Consider the following 14,015-nt stretch of genomic DNA (forward strand, 5'->3'; position numbering starts at 1 on the left):
TTTCTTTTTACATTTTTTCATGTGTGACTATTAGAAAACACAGAATTAAATATGTGGCTTTCTATTAGTTTTCTGTCAGACAGCACAAATCTGTACATTGGTGTCAGTGTCACTCAGCAGGCAGATGGGGTGTCGAGGACACAGTTTACCTCTGAGCACTGGGGCCTCTAACCCTGCAGACCTGGCCAATCCTTGCAGCTCATTCCCCTGCCAGCTGTAAACCCAAAAGAAGGAAGTTTAGGCACGGGCCCTACAACATGCGTGAGAGCAGAAGTCACAAGTTTGGTGTTTTAGGAACCAGGCAGGTGGCCTACTAGGAAAAGGGCCAGAGGTAAGGCCACAAGCAGTGACCAGCTGTGCTATTTATAGGCCATACACAAAGAAAAATTCCCCAAGTGGATATCCCTGGGTCACCAGTGAGCCATCCCTGCACAGGCCCTTGGAATCAAAAGGAGGCCCTGAGCCTCAAACATGGTCGCTTCATCCACGGGTGAAGAGTCTGAAGCCAGAGCGGAGAGAGCTGTGCTAAATGGCACTCAAGCATGGACTGAGCGCTAAGTCTCCTAACGCCCCCGGAACACGCCAGCTCTCAGCTTTGGGTGCTGGCAAAAACACACCAAGCAGGTCCGATTTAAGAAAGGAAGAATCCACCCTCCAGGGATGGGGCCGCCTGCCACCCACCTGTAGATTTCCAAGCTCCTTTTTCCAGGCACTGCAAGTACCAGCCCATTCTGAGGAATTAGAGCGGGGACCAGAGGCATCCTGTCCCAGCACAGAAACCCCCGTGACTTTGATGCACCAGAAGACTTGAAACTCTTAAAATTATTTGTTCCAGGGTAGGGAGGAACACAAGATAAAGATGCCTTGGGCTGACGTGGAGAGTAAGGAAGAGACATGGGAGAAAAGGAGGAAGCCCTACCCGGATTCCAGGACAGACAGTTGCTTCTGAGCCAAGAAGTGGGGAAGGCCGAGGCACCAACCAAAAGGGTGGAACACCAAGCAAGAGGGAAGAGGTGAAAGGGCCCCACCCTGCAGGCTCACTTCTAACAGAAAGGGAAGTGACCCTCCCTGATTGACCATGCTGAACCCAGACGATATGCCTACCAGAAGCACAATCTACCAAATGCTTGCCTCTAAGCAGCCCCGACTGCTATAGTCTGACCAAATAAAACCATTCATACCCACATCCAAATTTATCAATCTGAGCAAAATACAGTTAGTAACAAAGAAACGAAATTTTCATATTTTATTATTATACAATATTGTTTATCATAGAAAAAGCTTTAATATCTTTTCATTAAATACAAAAGCAAATTGCTAGTAGAGAGATTGCTTGCCTGCCCTTAAAAAAAAAATTTAACAATACCTGTTTGCAAACAAAAACATTGCTAGAATGCAGTCAAATCCTTTGTTCTCTTTTCAGGACCCAGCCCACTGATCTCTTTTCTGTACAGTGTCTAACACATCGTAGGCACGGAATAAATATTTGTTGACTGAATGGCGTGTTCTTTAATCCCTATTGTTTATTTCCTGACCCTAAATTGGATCTTGATTCACAGGGTAAAATCCACACCCCCACCCTCATTCCTAGGGTAGCCCAGTGTCCTTTCATTGCCTTTGATACATGACATTGGCCCAGAGACACTTGCCTGAGGGGAATGACTGAGGGTTTCCGAGGGTGAAGGAAACCCTCAAAGGCAGGCCCAGTGACTCGGTAGAGGCAAAGAGATGCTAAGACAGAGACTAACACACAGATTCAGGGATGCAGAGACTGCAGAAAATGGTGACAGCAAAATGGAACCAGAGACACTGAAAACTCACACAGTTCCAGATAAAGAGGTAAAAAGGTTGGGCACAAATGTTAATCTTGTAGTTTCTTGTCAGCATCGATGTTTTATGACAGAGATAATGGCAGAAAGAAAGGAAGACAAGGCAAGGATGGGAAGAGAGAGAGACAAAGGAAGACAAAGGAGACAGGTGGACAGCCGGGCATGACTGACCTTGAACCCTCCCCACACACCCATGCTCACTCTTGGCTCCTACTGTAAGTCCAGCCACCATCATCCTCTATCCCCACCCAAAGACGGCTGAACCACTCTATGCTCGTCCCAACCCTTTCTCCAGCATCCTCCATGAAGCCTTCTCCTGCTCCAGCCCACGCCCCGCTGCCTCCCGTCTCAGCTCCTAAAGCACGCCCACATCCCCTAACCCCAGGGCACTGCTGTTTTGGAAATAGCCTCTCGTCCATGAGGGCATCTTGACTCCCACAAGAGAACTGCGGGTTTGTCAAGCTCCAAGCCCCATTTCCTCCATGCCAGGATTCCCCGTGATACCCAGTCCGATGCGGAGTATCACTAAGTGCGCAGCGAATCCTTGTGAACTGGCCAGTCCCCCAGGAGTGCCGACAGGGTAGCCTAACAGTCCACTGGGTCTATGCAACAGCTTCCTGGAGGCTGGCCATGCCAGGGCCATCTCCTGGGTTCCTGCGCCCCCTGCCGACCAGGATGGGACCCGTTCGCAGCACGAAGCTGGTCTCTAGGATCGCGCCAGGGAAGCTGACAGTGCCCCCCCTCCCACCGCCCCTTGGTCTCACGGTGGCCACAGCCACCGTCTGAGGGTTCTGATGAGGTCGGTGGGCGCGGCCAGAAGCAGCTGCCGGGCTCTCCCTCGGTGTCGGGGCCCCCAGGTGCCCCAAGTGCTGCGAGGAGGTCCCCACCCTGCCCCCTGGGGGCGCTCAGAGCTTCTCGTCCAGTTCCAAGCCCTGGTTCTCCTGGGCGCCCCCGCCGCCGTGCGTCCCGCTCAGGTAGTTCTGGATGACCGAGGCGCAGTCCAGCCGCTCCATGACGGTCATGAGGTAGTGCAGCTCCTGCAGGCTGCCGTTCTGCTCCTCAAACAGCTCCAGGATGGCTGCGGCTGGGCTGCGCTGGCAGGACAGGAACCTGGCGGGATGGGGGATGGGCGATGCACTGGAACCAGATCCACCCCTCCCCCCCCCCCCCCCCACCCCGCCCTCCAGCTCTGGCCCTCATCCTGCTCTTGCCTGCCTTCCAGGGCACCTGGGTGGTGGGAGGGCCCCGGACCTTGAGATCTGAGCTTGTCCTGGCTCAAAGGCTACTCCTCTCTAGGCCCCAGTCTCCTCCTCCTTCACCGAGGGCTCGGACAAGAGAATTGCCTCCAGCTCACATGCTCTGTAATTGCCTTCTCCATTTCCCCTCCCCCTCCCTCTCTCCCAGGCCACCACATCCTGCCCACCACTCAGGAAACAGCTGCTCGAAACCACGGCTTCACCATGACCCTCCCCTGCTCAAAAACCTTTCGGGGTCTCTTTCCAGTACCAACCAAACCCATACTCCAGACCCCGGGCTCATCCATAGCTTGGCGTTGCCCTTTTCTTCTGACCTTTTCTCCCAGCCCCCATCCTTCTGTGCGCCCATCCCCTTCCCACCCTGCACACAGCACACTCACAAACAGTTGTGCTCTTCCCTCCACACAGATGGGTACTTGATAAACATTTAATAGGTAGGTGATTTTTAAATCCACTTTGCTTTCAGCTGGGTCCAGTCCTAGTCCCATCTCCTGGGTGAAGTCCTTCCTGACCACCACACTCACAGTCTGGGTTCTGGAGCTTAGCTCAGAATTGTTCTCCTACTGATTGCTGTTGACAGAGACCATGGTTGCATTGCCCCTGCCCCCATTACTACTAACATGTATTGAATTAACATGTGCCAGGCACTCAACTACATGCTTTATACACATTACCTTACGGTGTGCATTCTACGGGCACAGCATGTCAAGCACTCAGTATGTACCCAATGACTTATGCGTTAATTGATTCATTTTTAAATATTTATTGGGCACCTACTTATGGGCCAAGGCATCATTCTAGGTACTGAGAATACAGTAATAAATAGAGCTGCTCTATCATGGGGAACGGGGTAGGGAGTAGCCATTCTCGGACTTTTAAGTTGCTTCCTTATCTGTGCTGCAGTCCTCAAGGTGTCCTGAGAGCCCCCGACCCCAGTTCACCCTCCTCTCCCATGTGCAGACCCCACTCCTCTTACCGGATTTTCATGCCGCAGAGCCCCAAGTGGGAGGCCAGTCGACGCCAGTCATTGCCCGTGATGCTGTTTGGCTCCAACAACATTTGCAGCTGCTCAAAGAGCTCTGGAGGCAGCCTGGGGCAGAGGGGTTCCTCAGAGAGGGGGATCAGAGAAACCCAGTCCGTTCCACGCACACCCTGAACTGTGTATGCGCCCTCTGTGGGCACTGGGGCAGGAATCTCAAAAGTCCCCCAGCCAGCAGCCCAGGCCACCCCACCTCACCTGTTGCATGGGGGTGGCTGAGAGACAGAGGGTGGCACTGCCCAGGATTCTTCCTCTGATGCCTGGAATCTGAGGATTTCCATGTACTTGGTCTCCATGCCCTGATCCAACAGAGGGTCAGGGAACCCATTTAGGCATCATGAGACATCCCCTGAATGAAACTGGGGAACCTGCCTCCATTCCCCATGTCCAGAGCTACTTTACCGGGAGACGTCAGGACCCCCTACCCTCTGTTTCCCTGGCCCCAGAACTTTCACCTTTAAGTTTCCCTACTGAGCTCTTTGGGAGCTGAGACATGAAGACCAAACATGGTGCATCCTAACATACCAGGAGAAGTCTGGGTGAGGTCATAGCGCAGGGGAAAGTCTTCCAAAAATAGGGACCCTGAACTCAGGCACATGTGTCTCCTTCCCCCCCAGCCCTTGGTTCCTCCTTGCAGGGGACAACCTGAGAGCTATCTGCTTACTCTCCACCAAGATACCACCATGGTTCCCCAAAGATTCTCAACCCTGATTTCTTCAAACCTTCCCCCTTCAGAGAGTCAGATATTTAACTCCCATCCCACCTACTCGAGATCCTCTCCCTGGTCGCTCTTCTCACTGAAGATACACAACATCATCTCTCAGATGCATATAGTCAGCCTAGAAAGAAACCACTTCTCCTGGATGCCCAAGTCCCTCTGGGCCAAGAGAAGAGTTTCATCCAGGGTTTGGTTCTTTTACCCTCCTACTGGATTCATCCATGGATAGACAAGAGAGAGTCAGGGAATAGAGGGTAGCTTGGAGGCCAGGTGGTCTAAGCCCCTGGAAGAATGCCAACCACCTGATGAATTATGTGATTGGGGCCATACTTACTGGGCACCAGACCCCTCGCCCACTTTGCCCAGGACTCCTCCAGGCCCTGCCCTTCCCCTCTGCCCCTCAGCTCCAACTCACGTCCTGGAAGGTATGCATGGTGACAATGATCTCATTGGTAAGCGCTGAGCAGTCCTCATTCTCATTGGCTACAAAGAGGAGAGGACATGGCAGGCATGAGAGGGAAAGGCCCAGTGCAAGACAGCAGGGGAAGTGAAAGGGACTCCACAGTAAGGCTTTGGAAATCTGAAGACATTGGGCAGGACCTTCCATCTTTCTCTCCGCAAAGATCAGTTGTGGCTCCTCGCCTTTTAGAGAAGGTCTGCACGCAGGCCTGACCAAATGGGGAGCCACAGAGGGGTGAAGGGAAGGGGCGGGAAGGGGACAGGGCCCCTGAACTACCTGCTTTCCTCCGGAAGCAGAAGGAACGGAAGGGGCACTTTCCATGCCAGATGTGGAGATGGGGAACCAGCTGGCAACTGCTCTCATCCACGTTCTCCCAACCTGGGGAGGAGGCAGAGCGGAGGGCCTCAGAAAGTGGGGTCTTCCACAAGTGTTTGGAGGAGTCCTATTCTGTGCAGGGTGCTGTGGGGAGGGATGAGGAGGGAGCGAAAGCAGGAGGGGGTCTCAAGTGGATGGGAGTCCTCAGAGCCTGGCCAGGACCCTATGAGCAGCCTTCCCTAGCACCACACACCTCCCACACGCACACAGCGCGCAGGCCTCCCGCCTCCCACTGAGCAGCCACGCATCTGTCCACAAACCACACAGACATCCCAGGCCCCGTGAGCAAGTGCACCAGCAGGTGCCACAGAGGAAGGAGGGCAGAGAAGACTAGGACTCCTCCTTAGATACCGGGCCCCCAGCCAGGTGGGGCAATAAAAGCCTCCCCTCCCCTTCCCCCACCCCTGCATCATCCTATCCTCCCACGGAGGGGCCAGGGCTGAATGGGCCACAGAGGGTGGGAGTGGGCAAAGCCTGGGGCTCCTGGAGGCAGCCACAGAAACCAGGGGTCCCCTGGAAGCTGTTGCCTGCCCAGGAGTCTCCAAAAGAACCTTGAGGGTCCCAGATTTCTACCCAGGGGGAGGTCCAGACCCCTCCCTCTAGTGCCCCCCCCGAAGCCCCCTCCCTCACCCTCAGAGATGTACTTGAGCTTCAGGCACTGATCCCCTCGGGCCCCCGTGAAATCAAAGAGCTGGCAGGGCCCACGCAGGCGACCACCGTGGGGCTGCTCGTTGGCCATGGCCCACTGAAGGGCGCAGGGCGTGTTGTTGAGAAAGTAGATGCGCAGCTGCAGGTGGGACTGTCCCGGCACCAGCGGCGAGCAGAACACAGCCAGCTGCAGCCATTTGCGGGCTTCCCGGCCCGCGGGCGCCTCCAGCACACAGGTGTAGAGGCTGCAGAGAAAGACGGTGACAGGAGAGGCTGGGACCCCGGTGCACCTGCCGCCAGGCTCCTCCTGTGCGAGGATCCAAGGAGAGCAGTGCAGGGCGTGGATAGGGAGGAAGTGGCAGGGAGTCAGGCAGGTGGGGGGACGAAAAGTGAGTCAGGTCACTTTTAATGGGGAGCATCACCGAATGGGGAGAAGAGCCATCAAGCGTCCTCCAGCACGAGAGAGAGGAGAGGTGGGCTCCAGGGTCACTATGCTTCCCAGGGGACCCACACACACAGCTGGCCCTGCTCTGCACAGGGGTGGGAAGGAGCAGCAGAAGGGCCGGTGGTTCTAAAAAGACAGAGCTGAGGACAGACATGCGATGGGAGGGGGTCTTCGAAAACTGGAGAGGACAGGCGGCCCTGGACAGTTCAGGGACAGTCTTGAACAGGGGCACAGGGTAGAAACAGTTTTAAAGAGACAAAGGTGGGGATGGGTCAGGCCCCTTCCAGACCGAGGGCTGGGGTTGTGGTTGCAGGCAGGCAGAGAGACTACAGCAGGTTGCTAATCATGGACAGGGTTTGAGTGAGACAAGCTGCCCTACCCACTAGGACAGAGGGACCAGGAAGGGACACCGGGCAATAAGGGATTTGTGGGGCATCTGGAACAGATCAAGGGGCAATTCCATACAGAGAGATGGGGGTGAGGCAGACAGAGAACACAGGCAGGAAGACTGGGCCGACAGGCCTACCTGAAGTGAGAGAGGCGGATGCGACACTCGTCCCTGGACGTGTGGGCCCCTGGCTGCCCTAGGGGCCTCCAGACCTTGGCATCGAGCAGGGTCGTGTTGCTGCTGTAGGTGCGTGCCTGGCGGGGCTGCTGGGCACAGTGCTTGAACGTGAGGGTGCAGGGCTGCAGGAAGGAGGCCCCGTGGGGGCCACATGCCACCACAGGGCTCACCAGCCCCTGGGCTCGGGACAACGACGGGGCATCCAACAAGTCCCACACCAGGATCAGCGATACCCGCTCCTGGCGGCCCACAGCCACAGCACCTGGGGAGAACAAGCGTTGAGACGGGCCTGGCAGGCAGGCACCCCACCACCCCAGAATGGGCCAGGCCACAGCGGGAGGGGAGGTGGGACAGGAGCCAAAGAGAGAGGGTGCCTCGCAGGGCACTGGGCGAGGCAGTGTGGAAGGAGAGAAAGACTGTGAGCCAGCTTGCGGTGTAAGCCTCAGCAAGCCACCCTCCTTCCTTCCAGGGATGCCGCCAGCCCAGTGGGGGCTTGTGGGAGTTTGCAAATTTGCAAAAGGTGCTCTTGCTCCAGACACTCTCCTTGATGGAGAATTGTCATAACACACCGTTCGTTACTACCAGGCACTCTACTTCCACCTGTCAGGAAGCTGTCATAAAAATATGTAATCTATCCGTCTTTGGAGTCAATAAAGCCATACTAAAAATATAAACAATTTTCAAAATTATGGCGATGTCTACAAATGATGCTCCCTTAGGCGCGATGCCCTTGTACAACACGCAACGAACAACTATATGCTGAGAAGGGAGAGGGTGCTGTTACCTGGCGGGATGAGCAGAGAGATGCCCATATCCCGGAGCATCAGGCAGCCACCACGGTGATCCACCTCTCGGGCCGAAAACACCAACAGCTTGTGCATCAGCTGACGGACGACGGTCTGGCCTTGAGTGGGTGTATGCAGTTCCTGGTAGAAGGCAGCCATCTCCGGCAGTGTGGCTGGTGGGCACTGCCTTGGGGACTCATTTTCTGGTAGGGGAGTGGGATGGGACACTGGCTCCTCTTGGTTATCCAGCTTCCAGCAGCCCCCCAGCAGCCAGCGAGGACAGTGCCATCGGAGGCACTGGACCAGAAGGAGGGCACTCGCCACCGGGACCCCCACCAGCAGTAGGAACTGGGCAGGTTGGAAGGAGCACTCATGGGAGCACATCCACCTGGTCATTTGATGCTGCCAGCCCCCGTGCACCCCTGTGCCAGCCAAGGCCAAGAACCTGGAGGACAAAAGAGGTCAGTGCCAGGTAAACCTTTGTAACATCATGGAGGCCAAGACTTGGCCCCCAAGCGGCTGCGATGAGGGAGCAAATTGTCTTCATTGTAGTGACTCCTCCATCAATTCCTTTAACGGGACCTCACCTATCTGCGTCTTACTCAAGAGCCTACCGTCGCTCCCCATGGCCTATTATGTCAAATTAGACTCCTCTGAGGCAGAAAGAGCTTGGGTTTGGAGTTACATGATATAAATTCAAATGCCGCCTTGGTCACTGGCTGAGAGATTTTGCCATATTGCTTAATGTGCCGTAGTTTCTGCATATGTCAGAATATCCATCTTGATCTTTACAGAAAAATCTTTAAGGGGGAAAGCAAGTTACGGAGAAGTAGACATCCTCCGATCTCGTTAATGTAGGTAACAGAACTATATACAAGTATAGATACATATTTATGGGTGTATACATGTCAATTACAGAGAAAGGTCTGGGGCAGTGCTATGCAGTAAAAACGATGTAAGCCATAAATGTAATTTTAAACTTTCTAGGGACGTTAAAAAGGCCAAAAAGAAAAAACCAGGAGGAATTAAATTTTAATAATATATTTTATGTAACCCAATATATTCAAAACATCATCATTTTGAGAGGAAATCAATATAAAATTATTGCATTAGTTTACATTCTGTTTTCATACTAGGTCTCTGAAATCCCTGTGTATTTTACACTTCCAGCACATCGCAGTTGGGACGTACTCTAGTTCATGTGCTCAGCAGCCACACATGCTGGTGACTCCTGTCTTGGGCAACGCAGGGCTGAGAGGATACACCCCCAAACTATTCCCACCCATCACTACCGAAAGAGACAGGAAATTGAGAGGGTGGAAGGTGGAAAGTAGGACCGTCCGTTTTCTCGAACTCTTTTCTTCTGTATTTGAATTTTCCACCCCAAGCCTTTTATATTAACTTTGTCGTTCTGTTTAAGAGCTATCCAAAGCAAAAACATAATTACCTCTGAGAGCAGAGTGATTGTGAGGATAGCACGAGGTCATGTGAAAAGCATTTGTAGATGACAAAGCACTGGCCCAAATAGGTTTCTTTCTTCATGCCTCCACCCTCCCCCCCCCCCCCACCTGCTACCAGAAAGGTCTGAAGGCAGCTCACAGGGATATGTGAAATATGATAGGGGTAACAAAGTCAAAAGTGGAAGCAAAAAGAGAAAGAAAAACACAAGTGAGAGCCTCCAGTGAGGCTGGACTGAGGCCAGGCCAAAGCACACACTGCCTGCTCACCTGGTTACCAGCGGGGGGCCTCAGACTGGAACCTGGCCCTTCCAGCAGCCTCCCCCATAAGGATGCCACACCTTCCTTCGGGGGGCCCTCCAGGGTCTACCACCTCTCGCTCATACTTTCCCGCTTCCTCCCTTGATTTCCAGCACCCTGCACCCCTGCCAGGCTGTGCGCCTCCCACCTGTCTAGTTCCAACCTCTTGGCCCTTGCTCTGTCCCGCTCTTCTCCCCACCTGCCTCTTCCACCCACCTGGACCCCCCTCCTGCTCCACAGCACCTCCCCCCGGCTCACCCACCCTTGACAGTCTCACCCCTCGGAATTTTCTCCCTGCTGTCATCCCACCTTATTGAGCAACCCTTGACTACATGCTGTCACGCGTGGTTTTCCCACCCCCTCCGGGCTGGTGCTCAGAACACGTGGAGCACACACTGCGGGAAGTTCAGTCGTGACAAAGATGACGTCTTACGCGGAGCTTCTGAGGGAATGTGACTCATTCACTCTGTCGCTGAGTTCTGTGAGATATATGGCCTCTTTCAAAGTCCTCGGGATCCCCGGGGTTGATTCACTAGGGTCTGCGCTAGAAAGCCTTCTGGCATCCATTCATCTCCAGCCCCTTCACTCACACCTGGACCCGGCACTCAGGCCTTGCCCCAAGACACCACCAGCTCCTCCCTTGCCCTCCTTCTTCCTTCCTTCCTCAGGGCCCACGAAACCCAAGCCCCTTTCCTTAGGTTCTCCCAGACAGGGGAAGAAATTCATCTGTGTCCTCAGGCTTAAGGACTGGGGTGGGATCTATTCCCCGCCGCCCCACACCCATGTCCTCTTTGAAAACGTAGCCAGGGAGGAAGGTGTGACGTTGTTCCTTTTGCCTTAAAACTCAACCCTGCAGAAAAAGTGCCCCAGCCAAGCCTCTTGCAGGGCACACAAGTCAAGTGGATGAGCTGGCAGGACCCCCCCATCTGGTGGGAAAGGGGGGTTGGAGCAGTCAGCCTCCCTTTATGGTGCATCCGTTCCTTTTGGTTCTTTGACATTAAAGATAATTGGAATTATAACTGCGCTAGTAACAGCTAACTTTTATGGAGCTTTGCTCTACGCCACCGTGTTAGAGCGCTCTGTGGGGCCTAACTCATTTGATCCTCACAGTGGTCTGTGAGCTAGGTGTTATTTTTATCTCCATGTCATAGATAAGGAAGCCAAGTTTTCTCCCCACGGTGAGGATGTATGAGGGGTTATTAAGCTACAAGCGAAGGCAGAAGGAAGGATGAACAGGGATGACAGCGGTGTTCCAGAAACACTACCTCTCTCTCCAGGCCCCTTCTTTTTCCCCAGGGTCTCTCTTCCTTTGCACTTCAAGATGACAGGAAGTTGCAAGAGCAAGAAACACAAATAAAGTAAAAATAAATAAAAACACCGAACAGTATAACCTCGGCTCCATAGGGAGTGATATCCCTACCGCCCCCTGCCCACAAAGGCACCCGTGGCAGGTGATGGGCTAGCTAGTAGGAAAGAAAAGAGGGACTCTGCTTTGTTTCTGTAGCAACAACCTTCCCGGGGCCTCCAAGGACCAGAGTCCAAACCCCCTCCACCCCACTGGGTGACGAAGCAGAATCTCCTTGTCCAGCCTGCCAACCTGGAAGAGTTGGCATATTCCTCCCTAAAGCCTAGAGGGGCCTCTCATGGGAAGCCCACTCATTAACTCTCCCCCAGCTCAGCCACCTTTCCCCCAGGTTCATAGCTCTCCAAGCTGCTAGGCCCTTACTCCATCGGCCCCCTAACCCCAAGAGGAGGTAGGCCTGAATCTACAGCAGGATAACCAGCTAGATGTAGCCTGGACCTTCCCGGCCCCCTGACTCCTTAGTACCCGTGTCTCCAGTTTGTCTTGCTCCTGCCCCCAGCTCATCCCAGGTAGCAGGTCCCCAAGATAAGGGTCCTTTAGAATGCTGCCCTCACCTGTCTCTAGGGAGTTGCCTCCTCCAGCACGAAGATCTGGGCTCCTGCTGCAAAGCTTTTCTCATGTCCTTCGAGGAAATTCTCAACCCTTCTCCCACATCACTGGCTTTTACCATGCCCACTCAAGCCCTGGTAGATCTCGTTATTGAAGCATGTAAAAAGTACCAGGATGGATGAGTCCAAACCTGTCATGGGCAACATTCTTTCAGCGTAGTGTACATTTCCATAGTGCATACAACTACCTCTCGGGTCCTCACGCCCACTGGACACTTGCCCTCTCCCCTCTCCTCCTCCAGTGGAGGCTCTCCACACTCTGGCAGGGCTGGCTCAGCTGGCCTGGCTCCTCCCCCGTACCCCAGATGGTTCCATTGCAATGCCCACCCCATGTCTATCTGCCCCAGGGGGTGCTCACCTTACTGTGTGGGTGCTCCCAGAGGCCCCCCTGCTCATCCAGGAATAGCAGTTCCTTGTCTGGAAACAGAGCAGTCAGTCAGACTCTGTCACCGGGCCAGCAGACAAGTGGAGGTGGGCGGGGAATCCGGGCAGGAGTGGCCCGGAGCTTCCCGGCAAAGTCCTCCCTCCCAGTGACATAAAGAGGGGTGGGGGAATCTGTCCCTGTCTATTGGCAAAGTCCAGCCAAGGCAGGGGAGTGGAGTAGCTGAGGATCCCAGAAGTCAGAGGTCTTAATAGTCTGGGTGTGGGAGGGAGGAGACAGAGAAAGAGAAAACCTGGGGACAGGTGAACCCCTCCCTACAATGCCCTCTGCTGGTGAGTGGCTGCCCCAGCCAGAGGCTATTGAACCGACAGCCGGCAGAAGGTAAAAGAGGGACCCCTAACAGGAGCTTCTCAAACTATAGTGTGCACACAAACCACATGAGGCATTGGGTTAAAACGTGGGTCCCAATCCCATAGGTCTGAGCCAGAGCCCGAGATTCTGCATCTCTAAAAAGCTCCCGGGTGATGCCAGTGCTGCTGGTCCAGGAGCTTAGACCTTGTCTAGTTCCACCCTTTCCTGCACAGAGATGACAGAGGAGGCACTGAGAGGGTTAACGACTCACAAGGTGCTGGCAGCACTGGGTGTTCCCCTATCTGCTCCCTGCCCACACTCAGAGTTGGCAGGGACACTGCACTTGGGGGAGAGCTGTCTTTGGGCTATTTGCCAACCTGAGTCCTTTCATAGAAATTCTGCCTGGGAAAGATAGTGCCACTGGAATGAAGGATCCCTGTGAAGATGGATGGATTTTTGTTGTTGTTGTTGTTGTTGTTGTTGTTGTTGTTTTCAGCTGTTTGCTCTTGTACTCTTAGCTCCTGGTACAGCCTGGTCCATAGCAGGTATTTAAGAAAGACTTGTTGAGGGGCTCCTGGGTGGCTCAGTTAAGCCTCTGGCTCTTGACTTCAGCTCAGCTCATGATCTCATGGTTCATGAGTTCGAGCCCTGTATCGGGCTCTGTGCTGGTAAGTGCGGCCCCTGCTTGGGATTCTCTCTCTGCCCCTCCCCTGCTCGTGTGCTCTGTCTCTCTCTCAATCTCTCTCAAAATAAATAAATGAACTTGAAAGAAAGAAAGAAAGAAAGAAAGAAAGAAAGAAAGAAAGAAGAAAGGAAGGAAGGAAGGAAGGAAGGAAGGAAGGAAGGAAGGAAAGAAAGAAAGAAAGAAAGAAAGAAAGAAAGAAAGAAAGAAAGAAAGAAAGAAAGAAAACAAAGGCAGACTTGTGGAATGAATGTGCAGACCAGCTCAAAGAGAATGTGTTTTGGGGCCAGTCTACTGACACTGAACACAGGTGACTCACTTGTCCACTGTATAATCTTAGGCAAGTTCCCAACCCCTCTGAGCCTCCCTTCCCTTGTTTGTCAAATACAGGCAATAATATCTACCTTATGAGGGATAAGCATGGTCATTATTGAGCTAATAACTGTAAAATGCTCGCCCCAAAATGGGTGCTCCATGAGCGGCAACTCTTGTCACCGAGGGCTGGCCTCCTGCAGTTGGGGACCATGGTGAGCTCCCCAGCACACCCCCGCCCCAATTATCTCATAGAAAATAAGTAACCACCACTGATTTCATCTCAGTTAATGATTCTCCAGCCTCCTGTCCCCTACTGCAACCCCCTCCCCTCCACCACCTTCCCCAAGGTAGAAGAGGGAGGATGGGGTAAACTCCTCCCAGGGGTGCCCAGGTCCCCAGAGTGGAGAGATGGGGCAAAGGAGCAATGGCGAGCAGCC

General features: G+C 53.7%; 1 protein-coding gene across 2 annotated transcripts; it reads right to left on the reverse strand.

Annotated features, from left to right (window-relative positions):
• Positions 1–1,232: 1,232 nt before the first annotated feature.
• UNC5CL (unc-5 family C-terminal like) lies at positions 1,233–12,492 on the reverse strand. Of its 2 annotated transcripts, XM_058733845.1 has the most exons (10): positions 12,207–12,492; positions 11,795–11,979; positions 8,120–8,565; positions 7,297–7,597; positions 6,308–6,570; positions 5,579–5,680; positions 5,258–5,325; positions 4,323–4,423; positions 4,062–4,175; positions 1,233–2,939 (listed from the first exon to the last, which is right to left on the reverse strand). In XM_058733845.1, exons 2-10 carry the CDS (start codon positions 11,908–11,910, stop codon positions 2,735–2,737), a joined length of 1,716 nt encoding a protein of 571 aa, XP_058589828.1. In that variant the 5' UTR covers positions 11,911–11,979; positions 12,207–12,492; the 3' UTR covers positions 1,233–2,734. The 2 variants fall into 2 exon arrangements, with proteins under 2 accessions (XP_058589828.1, XP_058589829.1); XM_058733846.1 differs by lacking the exon at positions 11,795–11,979 and having other exon boundaries at positions 12,207–12,491.
• Positions 12,493–14,015: the final 1,523 nt, after the last annotated feature.

This window comes from Neofelis nebulosa, chromosome 6 (assembly GCF_028018385.1).
Source record: "Neofelis nebulosa isolate mNeoNeb1 chromosome 6, mNeoNeb1.pri, whole genome shotgun sequence".
Classification (NCBI taxonomy): domain Eukaryota; kingdom Metazoa; phylum Chordata; class Mammalia; order Carnivora; family Felidae; genus Neofelis; species Neofelis nebulosa.